Here is a 22,300-nt window from a genome sequence, read left to right as displayed (position 1 = left end):
GCAGAATCACCGTCGATTATTTTTTACGGGCGAATTTCTCGGACGGGATTGAAATTTCGTCGAAGCGAATTCGATTTTATTGAAAAATTCGTCAATTGTATTTCGATGCTCAATTACATATTGCCTTTATCATCGTAATTTCGCTGTGCATGGTTGCTGAACGTAATTCAGGCAGAATCCTCGATTTCCAACGTCGTTCGGAGCTTCAGTTCCGTCCGTATGAAAAATCAGCCTGAATGGTTTGATCGTACCTTGAGAACGAAAGAATACACATTTTCGGTGTGTTTTGCGAGCTATTGATTCGATCAGTAGTTGTCGAACCGAGGCAATCGTTTTTCACCCTCAAAAACGATGTTGAATTGGTGAAAACTTACTGAGAACCGAAGAGGCATTCAAATTTTGACTATCGGCATTGAAGGTTCCACCGCAAAGACGATCGATGCACTGGACCCCACCAATGGGTGGAGCTATTTTACCGAAATTGGATGCGCATGGAATCATCAACCAATCGGTCTGGCACAATATCCCTGTCATCGAAGCTATTTGCGTCGCTTGAGTGTTTCCAGTCAACGTAAAAGCGTTGCTTCTCGGTATCCTTTGCTGCTGTTGCTGCTGCTGCTGCGGAGGTTGATCGACGCCTAGAAGGTCTACAACGAAATATTGATAAACGGTATCTGCATGACGATTCGATAAATAGCGATCAGAGTAAACGAAGATGCAGAGGAATTTGAAGTAGCGTGAAAACAAGCAAAATTTTAAAACAGCGCAGACGTGATGGGATTGATGGGAATATTTTTTACCAAGCATACAAATATTGAAGTGCAAAATAACAATAATTAACCTTGTTCCAAGCAGGGCATGTATTGAATGCCACAGAAGTTTCTTTCCATCCTTATGCAAATGCTGTAATCCTGATTGGACAATTGTAATCCGGTACTCGGATGATAATTGAAGGATTTTATTTGCCCTGCGACACCGGTGTGGTACTGAAGACACCCTTCTTCGCCTCGATAAATAGTGCTACATGGGATTTGCGACACGCGTATTTTCCAAGATCTCGAGTACGCGGTTCCGCTTGTCACGACTGTCAGAGTGACTGGATTCGTTTGTCCGACACCGGCATCGATATACACTTTTTTCGGAATCATCAGAATGAAAAAATTCAATATTCACTAGTATTGTTACGTTTCGTTTATCGTTGATTGTACGATGGTAATTATGCTGTCTCCATCCTGTGAAGACCGCCACGAGGCAATGCGCGCTCGAGCTACTTACTGTGATTTCCGTCATTCGTTCCACATATGGGAGACACCGGCGTTGCCCCGGACACGATAAATTGATCATAAGTACAAAGATGATTCATCGTCTCGGGTCCCCTGATGTTAAACTGCACAAAATCTAATCTGCAATGAAACAAATGCTGTAGCCAAATCTTTCGCTCAAGTGCTCAGTGGTGCAGTAAAACGTTTAAACTGATGTGAAAAAAAAGTGCTAAATGGAAAGCATTTCTACCTGAATTGACAGACGTCTGGATTGGATTTCATTATCGTGAGTTGACAAGAATCGGTGCCGTCGAACGAGGAAGGATAATTCGTATTTACGAAATAAGTGTTGTTGTCGCTCGTCGATTGACCGCAACTTGCTGTAACTGTAAACGTACGATATTAATTTGCCGACGCCAGCCAACATGTCTTTCCGAGTTTAAACGTTTTTTTTTCAACTTACCTGTACAACAGACCCCATAACCATTGGCGCACAATCCGTTCGCAGTGCCACGTCTTTGAGTGCACTGTGCTGGCGAAATACACGCTCCGTTCTCACCGTTGGAATCGGTGCAAATGTTATTGTCGAATTTGACGACAGTAAATAATGAAAATACTGAAAGTAAAATGAGCTTGCTCAAGTCTCCGTGTTCGGCTGTATCGAGATGTCAATTTAAATGGACTTTGAGAAATTTTCGTCTCTTACATCTTTTGTCCCGAGGACTGTTCTGATTCGACCGTTTCGATTGTGCGTTCTGCCCATGCGGACGTTGCCAAACTCCGGCAGTTGTGTTTGAACCGCGATCATCTCTGGCAGCAGCTAGCTGGCTCGATGCGCCACGATCACCAAAATATTGCCAAAATTTGTGTGGCTGGGGCAGTTTAAGGTCCCAGCTCCTTCGATGCGCGATCGATCTTTCATTATTTCTCTCCGAAAAACCAGCAGCCTCGATCGCTTTGTAATTAAATATTGCACCGACGAGAACGAGCATCAATTTCCGGTACATGTTTCCCTTCGTACTTTTAATCTTTCACGACCCCAAGAAAAATCCAGTTTTATTGTACTGAATATTAGTTGAACGTATAATTTTTACGGACTATCATTTGACGTTTCAAGATGAGAATAATGAGATGCTGCGGGACAACTTGGATGAATATTTTTTTATTTTCCTGAGTCATGACACGATTAAATGTTTGTTTTCTTTCGAAAATTATATGTAGGTCACGAAAGTCTTGAATGATAAAAATACTTTGTGCACCGTTCCCTCGGTACTGTCTCCCAAAGACGAGCTGCAGCGAATTAAATAGTTTCAGATTGCCCTGTCGCAGGGTCCCATCAATCGTGGAAGGGGAAAACAACAAGAGCAGAACCGAGGAGTAAAAATCACCGAGGCATTAAATAGATCCTTCCTCTGTCGAAGTCGGTTGCTGTTACGGAATAATAATGTGTCAAGAAATTTGTGAAATTTAATTGACAAGTAACGCCCGACACTCGCATTGTCTCTCGGATTCTCCGGGCAGAGCGTTGAGATACGAGATCTCACTTTCTACCATTAAAACATTTAAAACGAGCCTGTTGACTGCTTGCTGTGAAGGAGCATTGTCAAAAAACAAAACAAAAAAGCGAGCTCATTTACGCATATACTCTGTTAAATTTGACGTGTCGAGAACCCTTTTCATTCAAGTATTTGGAGCACATCTCGACAAAAATGACACGCACCGAGATTTACACGTGGCCGGGTTTTGTAATTTTGTCCCCCACCGGGATGGTGCCTGTCACGGGGCAAAAGATCCTGAGGAATGATTTTTAACGAATCTGGTGTTTTATTCATTTTCAATATGAGCGAGCACAAGGCGACCAATGAGTCGTTGCGAATAATTTGGAAACGAGCTATATTGTGATGAATGGAAAACTCAATAATCTAATAGCTTTTGTATACGCTTTACAAGTAATTGTCGAATTTCGCTTCGATACTCAAGGTCCTGTTGCGCGCACGCTTCGGTACAAATAAAAAATATAAAAGAAACAAAAAAAAACAAACACAATTGATCGTACATAATCCTGGGTAAATTACATTTTTTCTCAAATTTTTATTCTTCCGCGATGTAAACGTTCCTGCTGCTGCTGCGTACTGCTCATTTGCAAAAGTATCCACGAGAAAACTGTCTCGTTGTTATGTGACATTTAAACGGTGAATTTATTGAGGCGAACAAGAGTCGTCAAGTTTTTCCATCCTCGTAGAATGAAAAAAATTTGTCGAATGGATCACCAGGAAACATTGCTTACAGTCAACACCTTAATCGACTTGACATTTATCTTTTCTTCAACACTTTTAGTAGTCGTTATCTTCAGATATGGTGCACAGAAAACGAGATGCAGTGCAGTTTTTTCGTCGAATACCACCACCACCACCGAGGCTGCCTCTCATCTTCTCAGCGTAAAAGTAAAACTGTCAAAACACACAGCTACTTTCACTGCTTCTTCACTTCGGTCTGATTAACGGGTCTTTAACGTCCCGGTACCAAAAATAATAACGTTTTCTCATCAAGGTTGAGTCAACGATTCGTACCAACGTTGATATTGAAAAATTCATGATCGCGATGTCACGCGAACGTGTTCAAATTACAACGAGTTTTTGACAATTCAACTTCCAGCTTTCCACGAAAGAGAACTAGAAATCTGGTCAAGTCATTTCGACTCCGTTGCATTGAATATTCTCAACGAGACCTTAACTCATATTTCCCTTTCAGATTTCAATCTACAGAAACATACGGTAAGGATCTCGTTACCATAATTAGACCAGTCACAGCTCAGGCGAAAGCCGTTCGCTCTCTTTCGCCAAAAAATCTAGTTACTATTGGTTAAGGCTTATATTTTTCCTGAGAAAAGTAACACTTTATTCGATCGGGTTTCAAGTCGTGCTCGGAAATCACCGGAAGGGTGAAGTCCCGGTAAATCCTTTGAATTTTCCTAAAATTATTTGAAGTCAGCTGAGCTCACCTCGAATGATAAAAATTGAAATTTTTCGACGTGGCTTAACCGATTACAGAAAAGCTCGCTCAGCTGACACAAGTTGATAGCGAAAATGGACCGAGGAGACACCGATCGATCGTTGCTCTTAGTAAAAATGATTAAAAAATTGTCCGAACGTAAAATCGGTAATCGAACGTAACGAATTTTCTTTCGTCGTCCGACAAAGAGACGACGCAGCAGTAGCAGCAGCCTAATGGTCTACCGTGATATAAATTCCATATAAAATGCTTCGTTCAAGAGGCGGTGAATAACGTGAAATTACGTAGAAAGAAAAAACAAACTCTACACGAAAACAATTAGCGTAAACGATCTCGTTGATTCGGAATATTTAGCAGGTTCATCTTACAGGACAAAAAAAAATAAATAGTCTCGTTATTATTGAAATATGATTATTGGAAAGCAATGTATCATCGAGTACGAAAAACTCGTGATCGAATAAAGTATTTGACTGTTGTTGGTACGCAAAAGAGATTGTCGAAAGAGTTTGTTTCCGGATATAATTGTCATGAGCATTTTCCAAGAGAAGAGGCGTTGGCGGAGCGTGAGAAAAAAAACGGAGGAATTAAGAGTAGTTCGAGTTTGGAAAGAAAAAAAGTTTTCACGATTCTGCAACATCGGCGCTATCGTCGTCCCATTCGTCGGCCAGATGACTGCCGTCGGTTTGCTGAACAAGTTTCGCGCGTGCTTGATGGGGGGGAGCGGCGGCGGAGTGGTCGATCGTTCGATCATCGATTTGTTCTTCCTCGATAATCATCATGGAGTCCTGTTGACTCGCGTCTCCGGTGCCCTCGCCACCGGCACCGTTACTCTGGCGACTATTGCCCTCGTCGTATTCGACTATTTCAGTTTCTTCCTCGACGTACTGAATGACCTGTTCGATCTCTTGCTCTTCTCCGTTGGTCGTATCGATCATCTCTTGTTCACTTACGATCATCGATTCATCCTCATCCAGATGATCCTCCTCCACGACCTCTTCCTCGACTTCTTCGACGACTTCCTCGACCTCCTCGACGATTTCCTCGTTCTCTTGTTCGGCGGCTATTTCGACACTTTGATAAGTCTCGTAAGTCTGACGTTCGCTCGTTCCACCCTCGGTATTATGTATGTACACAATCATACCTTCCTCGGTACCTTGCATAACTATTTGTTCATCACCGGTTATTTCCAGCTGATGAGCTTGGGTCTGATGCTGTTGTTGGTGCTGTTCGTCTTCCTCTTGTTCACCTTCTTGTTGATGCTGTTGCACTTGCTGCTGCTGTTCAACGTGATGTTGTTGTTGTTCCATATGTGCCGTCTGATAAGTTTCACCGTCGATCAGCATAATCATTTGTTGTCCCTCGACAAGCTCGTGCCCGTTGTAAGTCCCATCCTGGACGATATTGTTCAGATGTATAGCATCGGTGTTGCAAATTGGGAAGGAGTTTTCATCGGTGACTATCTCGTGGTGTTCGGTCGTGATCGAGTCGCAACCGACGCCGAGAGACGCGGCTATTCCGCTCGCAACGTGGCTCAGAGCTTCCGCTTCGGAAGAAGGTTCCAAAGGAGGTGGATTCTGTTGGTGGTGGTGGTGGTGCTGCTGATGCTGCTGCATACTCGTATGATCTCGAAGATCCTTGTGCGCACAGTCCAAATGAACTTGAAGATTCGTCAGACGCACGAATACTTTGTTGCAGTGAGGACAACGATTGCCACCGGCGCCACCACTTTTTTCCTTTCCGTCCAGACCATTTCCATGTCCCGTGTTTATCTCGTGGCTCGCTAAATCACTCACGTCCTTGAATGTTTGCGAACACGTGAGACATTGTACCTCTTCACCGGTCGAAGATTGCGTACGGATACTCGTTGGTCTGTGATTGTGATTTATCTGATGTCTAACCAACAAAGTCTCGGACAACGCAACGTAGTTGCAGGCGTGGCATTTGGGGAAGCACATGCTCTTGGGTGGTGGAACGTTGTGCTTCGTGTACAAATGATACATCAAGAAGTTTCGCTTGGTCGCTTTGTAGCCGCAATGTTCGCATACGCGAGGATCAAATTTCTCACCGTGCACGTCCTGCATATGTCGCCTGTACATGTAATAATTAGTGTATTGCTCCTCGATGTCGCACTTGTTACATTTCCATGGGCCAGTTTCAGCCCCGTCGCTCGTTGCCGGTCCTCCTGCTTTCGTATCCTCGGAATTGATGGCATTGAGCCCCCCGCTGCCACTTCCGCCCGTAACACAATTGCTCATCAAATGATCCGACTTTAGAACGACGTAAGACACTTTGGTCTTTGAGGGTGCGCTTGGCTCCGACGATTTTGATTCCTTCTGCATTATCTTCAAACGAATATTTTTGTTGTTTTTCACGAGGTGAGGATACTTCTTCAGTACCTAAAAGAAATTCATGCATTGTATTGATCATTATTTTTGTCGAAAGAGAAGTGAATGGTTACAAACGACGGGCAAAACTATCATAATACCTCGCGAATAATTTTTGCGTGGTTATTGATGGCCTCTTCGGAGTTGGAGTCGTTCTTACTCTTCTCCATGTTTTCCTTCTCCTCGAGCTCGAAGCGAACTCTTTTCGAAGGAGTACATTGAACGTCCGGACTTCTGAGTATGGGTTTCGGTCCCGCGGACCATTCGTCGTCGGAATTTTCCCATTTGTCATCAAATCCTCTCGACGGCTGCGAATTGTTGTGCTGCTGATGGTGGTGTCGATGGTGATGCATTTCTTCGTCTTCGTCCTCGGTCGTATCGTTCTTTCCTGATCTCTCCGAATCGATTGAGGAACGATTTCCACCTCCGCTTGGATTTGCCAGATGATCTTGAGCCTGCACGATCGGTTTGGTATTGTAAGTTATGTCGTCGAACGAGGAGAACACGCCGAGAGCAAAATCGTCGACTTCCGGTAGATCAAATCTTGATGGACCAGGCGTTGTTTCCGATAATTTTTGACTCGATCCGTGATTGTTTCCACCTTCGTAGTGCGATCCCGGCTGATTTTCCAGCTTCCTTTTCCAAATTGGCAGCCTATTAATAACAACAAACAAGTGTCATAGCGCTCTTGCCGATGGATTGACTTGTACACTGAAAAAAACTCATAAAGATCGAGAAAAACTCGTACTTTCTGCCTGGTAACGGTTGACTTGGAAGTGTTCCCAACTGATTGACACTCGCTGCAACTTTTTTACTTGGACTCGCTGTTGTTTTTTGCGGTACAATTATTGGCTGCACATTAATTTTTGCCGGAGTGTTAGGGCTCGTTTGTAACGAGCTCGTGTTAAATTGAGCGTCCAACAATTTAGTCAGCACGGTCATGTTCATTTTTTGAGCCGTCCGATAGAGGGCATTTTGTTCCGACGTCCAATACTCCAATTGTCCGGTATACATGAAGCTGAACAGAAATCAATCGATAAATTAAACCGCATGATCAGCTTCATATGAATAACACTTGAGAATATAAAATAATTATTTCAAATGAAAATGGACTAATAAATTGAAATTTGGATAATGTTGAGATTCACAGTTGTCGTACCTGATGATAGATTTGACACACTCGTAAGGCATATCCGGTGGCATTATCAAAACTCCATCAAAATTTTCATCTCTCTCTTTTTGCTGACGCTCCAATTGCATAAAGTAGTCGGTGCAAGTTGTGATTACAAGTCTGTGAGCCTGTGACATGGGAATAAAGATTTTCATTTGTTCATGGTATATGACAACTCGATAATGGTCTTTATTATCAAATGAGCAAATAACTAAACAGTAACCTGCACTGTAATGTCGCTGGTAGGAAATTTAATGGTTAAATCCAGGAGTTCTTCTTCAAAATAAAGCTGTTGCAACCGTTGGAGAAAGAAAGTTCCCCAATTGTCAACTTTTACTTGTTTGAGACCCCTCGAAGGAGGTGGGAGAGGAGGTTGCTGCTGCTGTTGTGGTTGCTGCTGCTGTTGCTGCTGCAACTGCTGCTTGCTCCGTGTCGGAGTCTGCATCGCCATTAGTAGATCTTTTCGAACAATCCGAAGATAACTGTCAATATTCAATTTGAACAGCAATCAATTATTTCACTTGTCATTCCATTAACTTTCGTTAAACTTTCAAAAAATCTAGAAAAAAATCGTTATCTAAAAATCTAAAATGAAATAAATATCATTCAATAACTGAGCATTGGTACTTTGAAGTTGTACAAGTGGAAAAAAAATGTAGGAACGTGTGAAAAAATAAGGTTATTGTTTTCAAGAAAAACAGGTGATATAATAGAGTTCAACTTCCAGGATATTTGAAGATTGACTATAATAAACAAGGACAGATGCAATAGTGTACAAAAAATCGGTAATCGTGTGTGGCGGCAATTATGATGGATAGCGCGAGCTGCCGGGCGTGGGGCTTGCGTCGGCGAGAGGAATTAGAGGCGGCAAGATCGGCCGATCCAACAATATAGTACTCTTATCTCGCAGCCCCGTTGAAGGAGCGCGAGTTGAAGAGTCAATGGGCAGCTAAAGTCTTATCTTGCATTTACAAGTTGTTTCGATAGAAGTTTTTACGAAAACACTGAGAATAAATGAAGTATATGGGTCGAAACGGTTGCCGCAAAAAGATGCTTGTATGGAAACAGCACACGCGCGACAGAGAAGGAGAGATAGAGGTTCACAACAGCATGCAATGATTTACTCGGATAGTGGTGGTTATCGCGCCATTGCTATTTACTTGTCGAGTCAACCAACGGACTGGACAGCTTCACCTTGCTCAATTACACGACAAAAAATGAAAATCCCATTGTCCCCACGGTGTTGAACAAGTTCCCCGGGATACATCACAATTCGTTGAAACTTGCTTCAACCTCCAACTCATCAGAAATGTACATACCTTTTAGATATTTAGCTATTCTTCACCGCTCAGCTCCATCTCTCACAATTACACGAATTCGTCCAGCGGTAGCCAGTAGTCGGAGGATATCGAGCTTCCCGACGTTCCCGACCGTGTGGCGTCACTCATAGATGGAACTGTCATCGCTCCGCTCCCCCCCCCCTTTTTCTTGACGACCGTTCGCGGCACCACTGTCCTATTGGCCGATCATCAGTGCCACCTATGGCTCCAAGTCCGGGAAAATGAAAAGAATATACACAGATGATTCGGTTATACGTGTTATATCTTAAAAATGAAAAAAAATCGGACAATTTCACATTTCATACAGATTTTTATTTTTTACTCTTCAGTCAAGAAATTAACTCCCGATAAGCGTTAATTTCGATCCTTGAGCTCGACGAATTGTGTGGTAGGAAATCCAAAATTAATCGGCCAGGTTCGCGGAGGTATTAAATGCATGTTTGGTGCGAATAGTGATACGTAATGTACGTAAGCAATTATTGTTTGTTGTTCGAAACACATATGAGTTTAAATTTGATGGAATTCATGAAATTCAGTTATTAAATGCTTTCACATTTTTTCAAAAAATTAGTCACAAGTTAATTTTCAAATATTGTTTGAAATTTTCTTTTTAATTTTGACACTAGTATTGGTTCCGCAGAAGTATGACAAAGAGTTTTTTTTTTAGGTGAATTGTCAGGCTGTCAAAAGTGGTCAAAAACGTCTGCATCTCGAATCCACATTATGTTGTATTTTTTTCCTCGGAAGAAAAAGATATTGCGGGACCAAATTAACGGGATTTACATGGTCAGTTGCAAGCGGTTATGTCAAGTAAGATGGAAAAACTTTGAGGGAAATGAGAAAGATGTCGTTGTCGAAGGCGCTGGTGGCGCTGGCTGGCGTGTCGTGGGATTGGTTGGTGTTTCAGGTAGCGAGAGCGAGTGTCCAACTAACCCAAGCAGAGACAGCATCAAAACCAACGAGTAGCATTTTCACTCGCTATATTGATCAACTTTGATTTTATAAATATAACGCGGGGGGGACTGATAACATTGAACCTCGTTTTGATTGGTATATTTTGTTTGAGTGGAGGAGGCTAAAGCGATTGTTTTCACAGTACAAATATATTCGAGAAGCCAAGGGAACGAGGGAGCGAGTGACGATTATTGTTCGCGGTTAATATGGTGGTTTAGTGGCGTTTCGCGGATCTCGATCAAGCAGGAAGCACAAAAAATAGTAGGTATCGTAAATATACACAAGTAGCAACAATAGCATACAAGTTAGTGCGTGGAGGAGTGAACTGGCCAGTTTGGCGAATGAGGATATCTTTGGCGCTGTCGATCGCGGGGCACACGGCGAAAAACGAGCCAGCAGCCTCCGAACCTCGGCCGCGACCGTCAAGACTCGGAAATAATCGTTCCTCTCGTCTTCGTCGTCGTCATTCTTTCCCGATTACGTACGCTGCTTTCTTCCGTACTCCCGTCATCGTCGTCGTCGTCCTCGTCACTGCCGCCACCACCACCGCGTCTTTTTTTCAATTATCCCTTTCGCTTGTTTTCTTTTTCTTTTCTTTCACGCTCCCCTAAATCCATCGATCGCGAATATTGTTTTGCGAATATAAAAGAGTTTTAGATAACTTGCATGGAAAGGAAAACAACATGATACAAAAAACACCCTCACAGGTACAGCTTGATTGAAGAACGTAATAGCTCGTTGTTTTATGACGTCACTCGGGGGAACGAGTGAGAATCGAGGCAATTATTACAAGCGTCATCGTTGGCTTGTCACTATCAGCATTCGCGAATCCCCACCCGGCCCGCCACCGCCAATGAAGCTCTTTTATTCAATGTTTTTTGGTTTCTTTTCGATAATTCTTATTATGCTTCGCGCGCGGTAATTTTTGGACGATAAGCCCTTTTTTCGCCGCGATTTTTTCCCGCCTTCCTGCCTTATCCTTCAATTCGGTATTCAAACGTTCTATTTACTACTCTTTCTAAATGTCTTATTGAAACATTTTTGTGTGGGTGGAATATATCTTGTTATTGAATTGACAACCGTTTAATTTTTTTCTTCCTAAACATCGTGAACCTAGGTACCAAAAATTCTTGCGGTGAGAAAAATTTGAATCATTTTCAATACAAAGATTGTCCAGAGTCATTTTTACTCATAGTTCCCATACTCCGATATTAGAAGATAATATAATGTGTCAAAGTTCACTTAAAATCAAAGAATTATTGCAGGAAGACTATGAAATTCTCGTCATTTACAATTTACAAATTAGACTAGAGCTTTGACTCTGGTCTAATTTGTCTGTGCTGCGATCAAAGCATCGCGGATAGAGAAAAAAATTACCTATCGACTCTGCTCCACGGAGTGTTCTTCACGAAGCTGATGATCAAAACAATCGGTATATTATTAGCCAAGAATATATTTATAATGAGAAACTGAGTTCCAATACAGGTAGAAAATACTTTCTATTTTTTTTTACCCTATGCAAGATTAATGTTGAATTTTTCAAGATTTTCTCGCTACGTCAATAATATTGAGCACATTTTTATTTTAAGGAGGGACATTCGCTTTGTTCTATTAAATTCTACTCAATCATTTTTTATTGAGACATGAAAAAAGGTTTTTTCCTTTTGCCATAAAGCTCAGAGTCGCAGCGAGAATTTATGAAATCCACACAACCGCTTGACGAACCTCCCCCTGGCTCTTGAGATATTTATTCAGCTAGTATAAAAAACCAAAAATGGTATGAGAAAGCGATTGAAAATGAGGATCGAAGAGAACGAAAAAATCGATAAGCAAGTTGCAGCGATTCGTATTATGAAGCTACTTTTAAACACACCGGACCAATGACAAAATGATCTTAAAGAGAATCGTGTGACGAAACCGAATAAATATGTTAAATTTTGTAGACGAATGATACCGCGCGGCGGGTTTCGAAGCAACGAGAATGATGGAATGAGAGGCTACAATATTCTTTGTTATCCGTTACAGTTGCTGGACAAGTAAACGTGAATTGAAGCAGAGTGAGGGAAAGAAAAAGTATCCAGGCAGGAGGAGGGGGATAAAGAGGGAGAGAGAGAGAGAGAGAGGGAAAGAGGGAAAAATCAGTCGCGGGAATAAGTAAATCCCGTCGACTTATAAGAGAATAATCGTCGAAAAAAATATGTCTATGCAACAATTCTGTTTACGATGGAACAATCATCAGCCAAATTTCATATCCGTCTTCTCGTCGCTGCTGAACAATGAGACTCTGGTGGACGTTACTCTGGCCGCCGAGGGTCGCCACCTTCAAGCTCACAAAGTCGTACTTTCGGCGTGCAGCACATACTTTCAGTCCCTCTTCACCGTCAATCCCTGTCAGCATCCTATCGTCATTCTCAAAGATGTCAAATTCTCCGATCTCAAGATCATGGTTGATTTCATGTATTACGGCGAAGTCAATGTTTCCCAGGATCAATTGCCCTCGATAATCAAGGTAAAAAAAACAAACAAACAATAAACTTGAATTTCTTTCACTGAACTGCTCTCATCGGTCTCTCGCCTCGACAGATTTTATTTCATCGTCGCACACAACACACGCGCACGCACACAACCATCCTATTTTGTCAACTTTTTTTAACATTCGACTGTTTCGCACCATCCATTTTTCGCTCTTTTGACCTTCACCCTTCATACCGAATCGAGGAATGCTCGAGAGCCAATGAAAATCCAGTTTCACTCGTTCAGTTGTTTACGCTTTCTTGTTCTTTGTCCGGTTTCCCGCGCTCGTTTTCTCGCTCAACCATTTCCGTTGGTCGAAAACATCAATTTCTTTTTTTTTCCTGGTTTCGTAGGAAAGAGATGAATTGCTCGAGCGATTTTCGAGCGAAAATCGTTGTTCTTATTAACGGTACAAGCAACTCGATTTTTATTTTCACGTTTCACAATCCCGATGCGTTCCTCCACCGTGTGCATTGACGATTCGCGATTTTTTCTGTTTCTCCTTCGGGGCCGCTGCTGTTCGCCCTTACCACGGAACGCGGTTTTTCTAACGTCGAGGAACAAAAAATCCGGTAACGCGTGTCCCCGTGTCGCACGTTCGTTTCGTTCGTCGAGAACCGCCAACCCACGCGGCTGCGTGTGTGCGTGTCCGTGTGTGCGTGAGCCTGAAGATTCGTTTTTTTTTTTTCAAATTTGACGAGAAAACCAAATCCTTCCCCCAATACGATCCTGAATGATCCGTTTCCGCCAGCTCTCCCCGCCCCAGTTTCCCCAACACTTTTACGTCAAGATCGCGAATAACGAAATCTCGCGACTTAACCATCCGAATATTGAATTGCTTTCCAAGGGCTCGAGCTTTGCAACGCATCACGTTTTGCAACGTGATGCGTTGCAAAAAAATCAAAACATTCGATAATGGACTCGAGTAGATTTCGGGGAAAAAAAAAAATAAATACCGGCACGCTCGTAAGTGAAAGGAAGTGACGAATTCACCACGGTTTTCCCGACGTTTCGAACAGTGGCGAAACCCGTTTGAAAAAAAAGTACGATTGTCCATGAATTATTCGTTGTGTAACAAGTATGGTGATGGAATCGATCGGAGAGTGATCGAATGGGGGAAAAAAAAAAAAAACACGAGGAATAGACACTCCGGAAGTTGTCGTTGATCTCCTCGAGGCGACGAGTCCGAACTCACGAGCACGGGCACACTGCGGCTTACTTTTGTCACAAGAATAAAGTCACTAGAGTCGTGATTTAAATATCAACATACGAGGAAATCTTGTCCAATCGACGATCAAATCGATCGAAGAAGGCAGTAGGTTGAAAAATTCCGTGCGCAAAAGAAACTTGGACAGGGAATGTTCGTTCGACACGTCATTTGTTTCGTTTGTTCCACAATTTATTTCGAGTACGATAAAAAATGTAATTCATCATGAAAAAGTCAATACGATTGTAGGATCAAAACGTATAAATAGATAAAAATGTGAATTCACAGTTTCATTTATTCGTTTACGTTTCATTGCAGACTGCAGAAAGTTTGAAGATCAAGGGCCTCGCGGAGATGCACACAGCTTCTCTGACAAAGTGGCAGAGTGAAACCGGTGGTGTCGATCGTGGAGAGTCCTGTTCTCCGAGTCCTTCCCCCTTGTCGCCCTCTTTCCGTAGGAAACGTTTGCGCAAAGGATCGACCGGTTCGACTTCCGGAGGATCCGCCGACAAGACCGAAGAGATCAACGAGATCACATTAGTCGCTACGAATATCGTTAAACCTGAACCTCACATCGTGCCCCAAGAGGCTAGCGAACATCTCAGACGTCCGATCAACGCTACGACCGACACGCAAGGCAGTATCGACGAGGATCAAATATCAATAGTGAGCTCCGCTATTTTCCTTCATTTAGCTCTTCAACATTCGATGGCGAATTTCGAACGAGCAAAACAACGAAACTCCTCGACTTCGAATACGATTCTTGTACAAAAACTTTCATCACATCGGTCAGTTTTATAATTTCCGTTCATCTCGTTATTATCGAGAGACGCGATAGGGGCTCGATGCCAAGTATAAAAGAGCAGAGCCGGCACGAGTCCTGCCGCATTCTCATGCACGCGAATATCACGATTTTCATCCTTTTTCGGCAAACATTAAGGATATTTGGTACAGGCTTACAATGTTGCCATGCTAAACCACGCTAAAAACATAAAAAATTTCAAAATTATGAGAATTTTATAAAATTTGGTGAACATATTCTTTAGTGCCAAATTTGACAATACAAATTTTTTAAGATTTTTCTTCTTTACAGTTATCGAGTAATTGATCACTGAAGTTCACGTGTATAAGCATAGCGTTTCCCATTCCGGGCATAAGAAATCTGCTTTAATGCGTAATTACTCGATAACTAAGCAGAAGAGAATTTTGAAAAAAAATTGTGTTTTCGCCCTTGATGTTGAAGAACATTATCGCCAAATTTGATAAATTTCTAATTATTTAGACTTTTGTACCATACATCGTTGAACCGATTGCTCGCAATCGGTGGTCAAACTGAAATTATGCCGATTGCATTAAAGCCACTGAATGACACAGTTTCTAATGAAATAAAAATTTGATTTTAGATGAGCAACATGGAAAGCAGCACAACGACGACACCGGCTCAGAGCGAAGGTTCTTTGCAAGAAGTCGGCCACCAAAGTGGTAACGTCGGTCACGGTTCCGTGTCTTCTCATCCTCCGGCTCACCAAGGTAAGCAGTCCGTTCCGACTCGCATTCACATCCACTGAAATCATAATCCACATCAGCTTCCCTGTGCCATTCGGTACAGCGATGGTCGACAAATCCGCATGCGGCATTTATTTCCTCGTTTCTAAACACAGCGACTCGGCTGTTGACGAGGGATATTTTTAGTGCCTGACCTAGATTTTTTAGCTCCCGGATAAAAAATATCCGAGCCTGGACGATCGTATCCGTTTTAAACGAATAAATCGTAATCGAGTCATTCGCCCAACAGTCGTATAAAAAAAAAAAGTTTCACAAAATTATTTCGTCGCATCACATTCGTACGCGAATCTGTTACGCTCTCATCTTGTTGACTTTTTTCATTCCCAATCATGACGAACCACCGATCGTGCCTACTCAAATCATTTTCTCAATGAAATATAAATGTACGCAAAGTCAATAGGAAACACGGAAGTGTCGAGTTTACTTAACGCGGTACAAGAACGTCTGGAATATGAAAAAATTATCAAAAATGTATGTATGCGTGCGTGCGTGCGTGCGTGCGTGTGTGCGCCCGCGTGTACACACACGAGCACTGTTTGTATATTCGAGGACGAGTGGAGCTTGCTAGTGTAGGAAATGTGGCATCAACCGGGCTGTGCTCATGTGAAATGAGACAAGAGCATTCCAAATTTTTCACTCAAATACGAATAATAACACTAATGCATGAACCACGAGTACTAATTTGATGATGCATTCAAGAATTCTTGAAATATATGAAATTCGAAATTCTGTTCGCGTTGATGAGTCGATAGACTGAAAAGATATTTTAAACAAAACACTATTTTGCTTCCCTGGGTCTTACGAATAAAAAATGCCCCAAAGAATTGCTACAGCTTGAACATTTTTTCTTCCATAGATAAATTATGTATACTATTATTGTAGTTCTACGAAATTTATTGAAAATGTATCTTTATGAGATTATGACTGCACGTTACTTGCTTACTTCTTCAATTTTTTCTTTTTTTTTAAAAAATTTTTTCAATCCATTCTTTCTGCTACATATGACGATTGTTGATTACTTGACAATGGCTTATAAAGCGAAAGGGAGAATATCTTTCCTCGCGCAATGGCACGACAGCAAAGTTATTCGTCACGAATATTATCAATCGATCAAATCATATGTACAGATAAATACGCGTATGGCATGCCTCGAAAAGAGAGAGGAGCAATGGAAAACCCGTGCGCGTATCGTTGCGGATGTTAAATAATTATAAATATACAATAATAATAATAATAATAATAATAATAACATTAATAATGCTGGCACAGATGCGTTCAAGTATTTTGCACAAAGGAATCAACAGACGTTTGACATGATAATAGAGCGAAAAATGAGATCGATCATGAGTCGAGAATGACTATTGACAAACTTTATGTTACAAAATAATAATGAGAATAAATGAGAAATGAACAACAATAGAAGCAACAGCAGCAACAATTAACACGATCAAATAAGTGCACATATCAGTCGATCAATCGTTCAATAAACCTCTTTAATCTGCTAGTGAAACAAAAACAAAATTATGGCACACAGATACATCGCACACATATCGCTAGGGTATTGATAGATTTGTTAACCATCGGGGGGGGGGGAGAGAGCGTTTGACAGCTGATTTCTCTCCACGTGTCCATGTGTGTCCCTGTCTCTTGCAACGAGGGTTTAGTAACAGTGAGAAAAAAATGGCGAAAGATCTGAAAAAATGAAAATAATGTAACAACGCGCGTAGGTTCAAAACTCGGTCCAAGTAAGCTGTGCTTGAATATGTATCTGTGCCATGCCAGAATTTTCTTTTTCCCTCTACTTCATTGAGCCCGGCGGGGGATTCGTTTTCGTTTAATATCTTGAATAAAGTTGGTCCGGACGCCAACCAGGAATTGGTGAATTCGTTGCGATCGGTTAATCGATTCAGAGACACACTTTGTATCTGAATTAATCAATTCGCACTACAACTAAAGATACTCGGACAAATAGAATGCGAGAGTAATGGTGTAGAAAGATAAAATAACGAGAGTAGTTACCAGTAGAGAGTAGTTGAAAATCTGATTTTATTTATTTGCTTTACCTTTGTACATAGAAGTTTGAAAAAAATAGCGCGAAAGATCGAGCGGGTTTTTGAGCGGTAGAGGCGAGCTAGATAACGTGCCAAGTCGTTGAGACCAGCAGGTTTGCAACGGCATTAGTTTTGTCTGGTACTGTTACTCGGGATTGAAATTCATCCTTGAAAATTGGATTGGCTGATATTGCGGTGAAAAGAAAAAGAAATATAATAAAGGAGAAAAGAAAGAAAGAAAGAAAGAAAGAATGTTTGGTTGCTATTTAAATGCTTGCTGACCAAAGATGAAATTGGTCTGTTCTACAGGATTGCAATGGACAATAATGGAGCACACGTATCCGCGTTTCGCTCTGTCCTCGTGTCAAACGAATCTGTCGGTCCAAGCCTCGTCGGCGTTTACGACACCCGAAATATCAGCGACATCGAGCATCAGCGAGCATCAATATCAATCGGGTGGTGGCGGTGGTGGTGGTGGTGGCGGCGGCGGCGGCAGCGGAAGTAGCGGGGGTACGGGTACGTCGACGCCCGGGGGGCCGATTTGTGCGTTGACCAATTATCCGGATTCACCGAGCCATGGTTCGATGCAGCAGCAACAGCAGCAACAGCAGCAACATTCGTCGAATTCGGGAGGAGGAATCGGAGGTAGCGGCGGTGGGAACGGCGGCCAGGGTAGCGCCGGTGGACAATCCCCAGGACCCACTCAATGCCCGAGCAATTGTCAAAGTCCTTGCGCGAGTCCGCAGGCTACGATCAAGAGGAAAAGATCGACCAATCCTCAAGCGGATGAAAACTTCATTCGGGCACTCGAAGCGGTTCGTTACGGTGGTATCGGCTTTTGTAAAGCCGCTCGAATGTTCGGCGTTAACAATCGTACCTTGTGGCTCGAGTACAAAAAACGTGGATATCCGAACAATCGTCCCAGCTTGAAATCCCGTGTCAAACAAGAAACAGCCTCGTCGCCACCCCCACCGCCAGCTACTTCTTCACAAACCGTCAATTCCCAAAGTCCAACCCCGATGGGACCACCAACGACGCCTCACACGACACACAATACACATCCGACGCACACGATGCTCACAGCTCATAGCCCGCACGCCATGCTCTCCGGATACATCGACAGCAGGCACACCGATTATACATTACCAAGCTCCACCATGCCCATTAATTTACACGGTGTCAATTACAATTCTATGTGAGCCGAGCTACTACGTTCCGATCAATAATTTCCATCATCATCATCCTCATCATCATCATCATCATCATCATCGTTTACTGCTAATTATCGTTTTTTATTTCCTTATCGTTAGACCGCGTTTTTCATCATTTATTACGCCATCGACACTATACTTTCGTACATCGAATGTGCAAAAAGAACGATATTATTTATCTCGGTGAATGGATCAAACGAAATCCGCAACTAACCATTAACTTGGATTCTTCTTACTATGTATAATTGTTGTTCGTAAACCATTGTTCATCAACCAATAACACACCTTTATTTCTAAACACATACGAGGCTTTTACCCATCAGGCTATTTTTATCGCCTCTCTCCACCCGACTCAATGTATTTTTACGAAAATTATGGTTACAGAGAAATGATTTTGTCATACCCAGGGTTCGACTCGAGCGTCGAATTGATTTATCGCATTGGATTTCTGGGAGCCTCTCTCCCGCTTCATATTTCATTTCTCGTGACTTTCTATTTATTCGTTCGCTATGAATGAGCCTTGTAACAACGCTCGACGCGCAATCTTTTAAAAAATTAACTGAAAGTCGTGCCGTCATATCGTACATTCGAAATGTCATTTTACTTTCGTTAGCTTTTCGAGAAGAAAATCAAAAGCGCGAAGACTCGAACAAGCGCGAACGATGGAAATTAGTCATTGAACGTCGACGGTTCCAGTACACATTGCTTCGATCATTTTTCCATTTTTTGGTGCTGAACACTGTCAGGAAGCGATCCAACAAGAATAAAAAAAAAAAACGAACAACAAGATTTTACAAGGACTCGACCCATCGGTTTTTTATCTTAATTATGTTTTAAATAATTTACCGATCGTAGTGGAGAAAGCTTCGGATATTGTTCACATTGTTAAGTCAGTTATCAATTTTATTCTATTATCTTTCTTCCGTGAATATAAATATGGAATTAATACTTTGACAAATGGACTCGAAACGTGGTTACTATGATTCATGTGTCGATGTATTATTTGTGGATTTTCGTACCGGAGTAATACGCTTTGGATAGCTCGGTGCTACGAAGTGAGATAAAAAATGAAATATTTTCCATCGAGAATAAGGACGCTTTAGAACGTTTAGTTTATCATCAACGTTTCTTCAAATTTCGAAAAGATTGTACAAAGTATGAGGAAAAAATAGAGCAGCAAAAATTGATCATCGCGATATCGGAAAGCGATGTCGCTCGCGCACGGGTGCACTTTCGTAATGGTCATTTTTTCATCGGTCTATATATTGTCGTTGTTCCGATTCGAAGCGAATTGATAAGTACACTTGAGGGTAAACACACGTACACTGGTGAATAGCAAAAAAAAGAGAGTGTTTTGAAAAAATGTATCTCAACTGGAAACAGAAGAGTGTTGTACATAGCTGCATAAATATATAGATCGCCGTTCCTTCGTTTTTATCTTCATTTATCACGCTCGATTTTATTCGTTATGTTTTTGTAAAACGGAGGCGATCGCCAATTTTCAAGGACAAAGAAAATCTAATGCCGACGATCAATAGAAAGAAAAAGGAACAAAATTCGTTATTGGATAAAGACTCGTTTAGGGTAACCGATAGTCACGACTATTAAATAATTGTTCAATAAGCGAATTGTCTATGTGAAATGTTAGTTATTCGTAATACGACGCTGTATATCTATGGTAGCGTATAGACACATACTTGATGCATACGTTAATTTGGTACCGTATATGACGCGCATAGTGTGTGTACCGCATCCTCTATACTAATATGTATACATATTCGTACACGCATATATACATTATTATATAGAGATGTATGTATGTATGTGTATGTAAATATGTATTTATGTATAGCGAAGAAAAAGAAAACTTGACACTTGAGGACCTTTTTTCGTTTATATAGTTCGGAATAAAAGAAAAGTATTTAAAAATGTATGAAAATACTGCTGCGAATGTTTTTTTTTTTGTTCTCATCTTCGTACAATCCCAATTGATTCGCATAGCTCATACGTCGATGAAGGATTGATAAATACTTGACGTTTCTGTGGCAGCATCGCGCGCAAATATTCATCCTCGACTCGCTAAGAATCGATAATCGAGCAAACGCGCGTGCCTCTCGTAGAAGGAAGGGTGGGAAGGGAGGGAATAGAGCGAATTACAAGAACGAAAGAAAGGAAATAACCGAATTGGACGTTTTACCAGGACATCAGCAAAAACAAATTGGAACGAAACACGGTCGTCTGTTGATGAGACAACCGCGGGTGAAAAAAGAATCGGAACCCGGTCAACGTGGATCGCCCGAGAGTGAACCTGGCTCGCCCCGCATTGGAGCATCCGCATCAACCGCTTGGTCCTCCTCATCCTCCGCATCGTCACCGCATATAACAGCACCGAACGTTAAATTGACGAGCAGCTCTCGGGAACAGAGCTGGGACGACAGCGTCGATACAAGTGGCGCAACGACAACGAGCAACGCCGCTGCTCCTGCTCCCACGAATCTCTTGACCGTACCACAACCTTCGTATCTCGTAAAACAACACTCTCATCCCCTATTACCCAGTCAACAAGCGGCACCGAGCTCATCCAATTATTGGATCCAGCGTCAACACTCCAATCCCGAATATCCTGGAGGTAGAACGTGCTCCAGCCCAAAAAGCACCGACCCCATACCGCTCATTAAAATCGACGAGGGTACGCCGGTGACGGCCTCCTCAGCGACGCGCCAGGACCTCACCGCCAAGTGCCAAATATCGACGAGCAGAGAATCCGCTCCCACGGTCCCGAGCAATTCCGGTGGTGGAGGTGGAATTAGGCTCGTTCCTGCTGAATTGTTGAGAAGCTCCTCCGCCCCTCAGGTTAGTATCAATCGAATACACTTTTTTTTCTATAATCAATAAAATTCCATTAGCGCAAACCGGGAAGAAAAATAATTTACCTTTTAACTCAAACGTTTTATTGTTTTTGCAGACGAGTAGTACAAATCCGCATACGTCCGCGTCGGAAAATCGAACACTATCGCGCGAAGGCTCGAGCGATCAACGCGGTCACTGTCCCGTTCAGCGACCCGGACCCGCCCTGGGATGCAACCATTGTTGGAACACGATCGACACCCATGGACGTATATTACGGAGAAAAACAAAATATCATTGTCCCGAGTGTCAGATTAATTTGTGCATAGTTCCCTGTTTTCAAGAATTTCACGAACGACCACGAGAAATATCACCTTTGAGGCCGCTACCAAAAACTAGTTCTATCTAAATTTTTCATTTCATTCCTCCTTTTTTCTGTCATTCACTCCCACATTATCATCGTCGTCATCGCTATTATTATCATTATTATTATTATTTATTTCATAATTTCTGCCTCGGTAGTTCATACCCTAATGATACTAGTACATATCAGTCTCGTGGCTATCTCTATTGAATGTGAAAATAAAAAATATACATTTTTCAATGAATCATCAATCATGATTACGACAACTCATTACGCCTCTTAAGTCATTAAATCTGCGTAAAGGATATATGTCAAAATTCACACTACTTTCATCATCGCGCTGCAAGTATAATTTCGAAGAATAAAATGGAGTGAGATTCAGAGTTAACAAAATGTTCACTCAAGAATAGATTGCCT

General features: G+C 42.0%; 3 protein-coding genes across 10 annotated transcripts; 1 reads left to right on the top strand and 2 right to left on the bottom strand.

The window, feature by feature from the left end:
- Positions 1-48: 48 nt before the first annotated feature.
- Positions 49-2,913, bottom strand: LOC122417153 (uncharacterized). The gene is made up of 7 exons (XM_043430447.1): positions 1,969-2,913; positions 1,726-1,878; positions 1,513-1,648; positions 1,276-1,403; positions 842-1,132; positions 375-647; positions 49-251 (listed from the first exon to the last, which is right to left on the bottom strand). Exons 1-7 carry the CDS (start codon positions 2,267-2,269, stop codon positions 130-132), a joined length of 1,404 nt encoding a protein of 467 aa, XP_043286382.1. The 5' UTR covers positions 2,270-2,913; the 3' UTR covers positions 49-129.
- Positions 2,914-3,063: 150 nt separating this feature from the next.
- Positions 3,064-10,082, bottom strand: Cp190 (centrosome-associated zinc finger protein CP190). 3 transcript variants are annotated; one of them, XM_043430429.1, is made up of 6 exons: positions 8,990-10,082; positions 8,053-8,311; positions 7,818-7,957; positions 7,407-7,676; positions 6,760-7,312; positions 3,064-6,670 (listed from the first exon to the last, which is right to left on the bottom strand). In XM_043430429.1, the coding sequence occupies exons 2-6, from the start codon at positions 8,278-8,280 to the stop codon at positions 4,895-4,897; spliced, it is 2,967 nt and encodes a 988-aa protein (XP_043286364.1). In that variant the 5' UTR covers positions 8,281-8,311; positions 8,990-10,082; the 3' UTR covers positions 3,064-4,894. The 3 variants fall into 3 exon arrangements, with proteins under 3 accessions (XP_043286364.1, XP_043286365.1, XP_043286363.1); XM_043430430.1 differs by having other exon boundaries at positions 9,024-10,082; XM_043430428.1 differs by having other exon boundaries at positions 9,149-10,082.
- On the top strand, positions 9,919-22,134 carry LOC122417150 (protein bric-a-brac 2-like). 6 transcript variants are annotated; one of them, XM_043430441.1, is made up of 6 exons: positions 9,919-9,955; positions 12,149-12,632; positions 14,163-14,510; positions 15,248-15,374; positions 20,873-21,525; positions 21,638-22,134. In XM_043430441.1, the coding sequence occupies exons 2-6, from the start codon at positions 12,321-12,323 to the stop codon at positions 21,926-21,928; spliced, it is 1,731 nt and encodes a 576-aa protein (XP_043286376.1). In that variant the 5' UTR covers positions 9,919-9,955; positions 12,149-12,320; the 3' UTR covers positions 21,929-22,134. The 6 variants fall into 6 exon arrangements, with proteins under 6 accessions (XP_043286376.1, XP_043286377.1, XP_043286373.1 ...); XM_043430438.1 differs by lacking the exon at positions 9,919-9,955 and adding an exon at positions 10,095-10,384; XM_043430439.1 differs by lacking the exon at positions 9,919-9,955 and adding an exon at positions 10,095-10,388.
- Positions 22,135-22,300: the final 166 nt, after the last annotated feature.

The sequence above is a fragment of the Venturia canescens genome, chromosome 10, assembly GCF_019457755.1.
Source record: "Venturia canescens isolate UGA chromosome 10, ASM1945775v1, whole genome shotgun sequence".
NCBI lineage: Eukaryota > Metazoa > Arthropoda > Insecta > Hymenoptera > Ichneumonidae > Venturia > Venturia canescens.
This window is presented reverse-complemented; position numbering and strand designations above follow the sequence as displayed.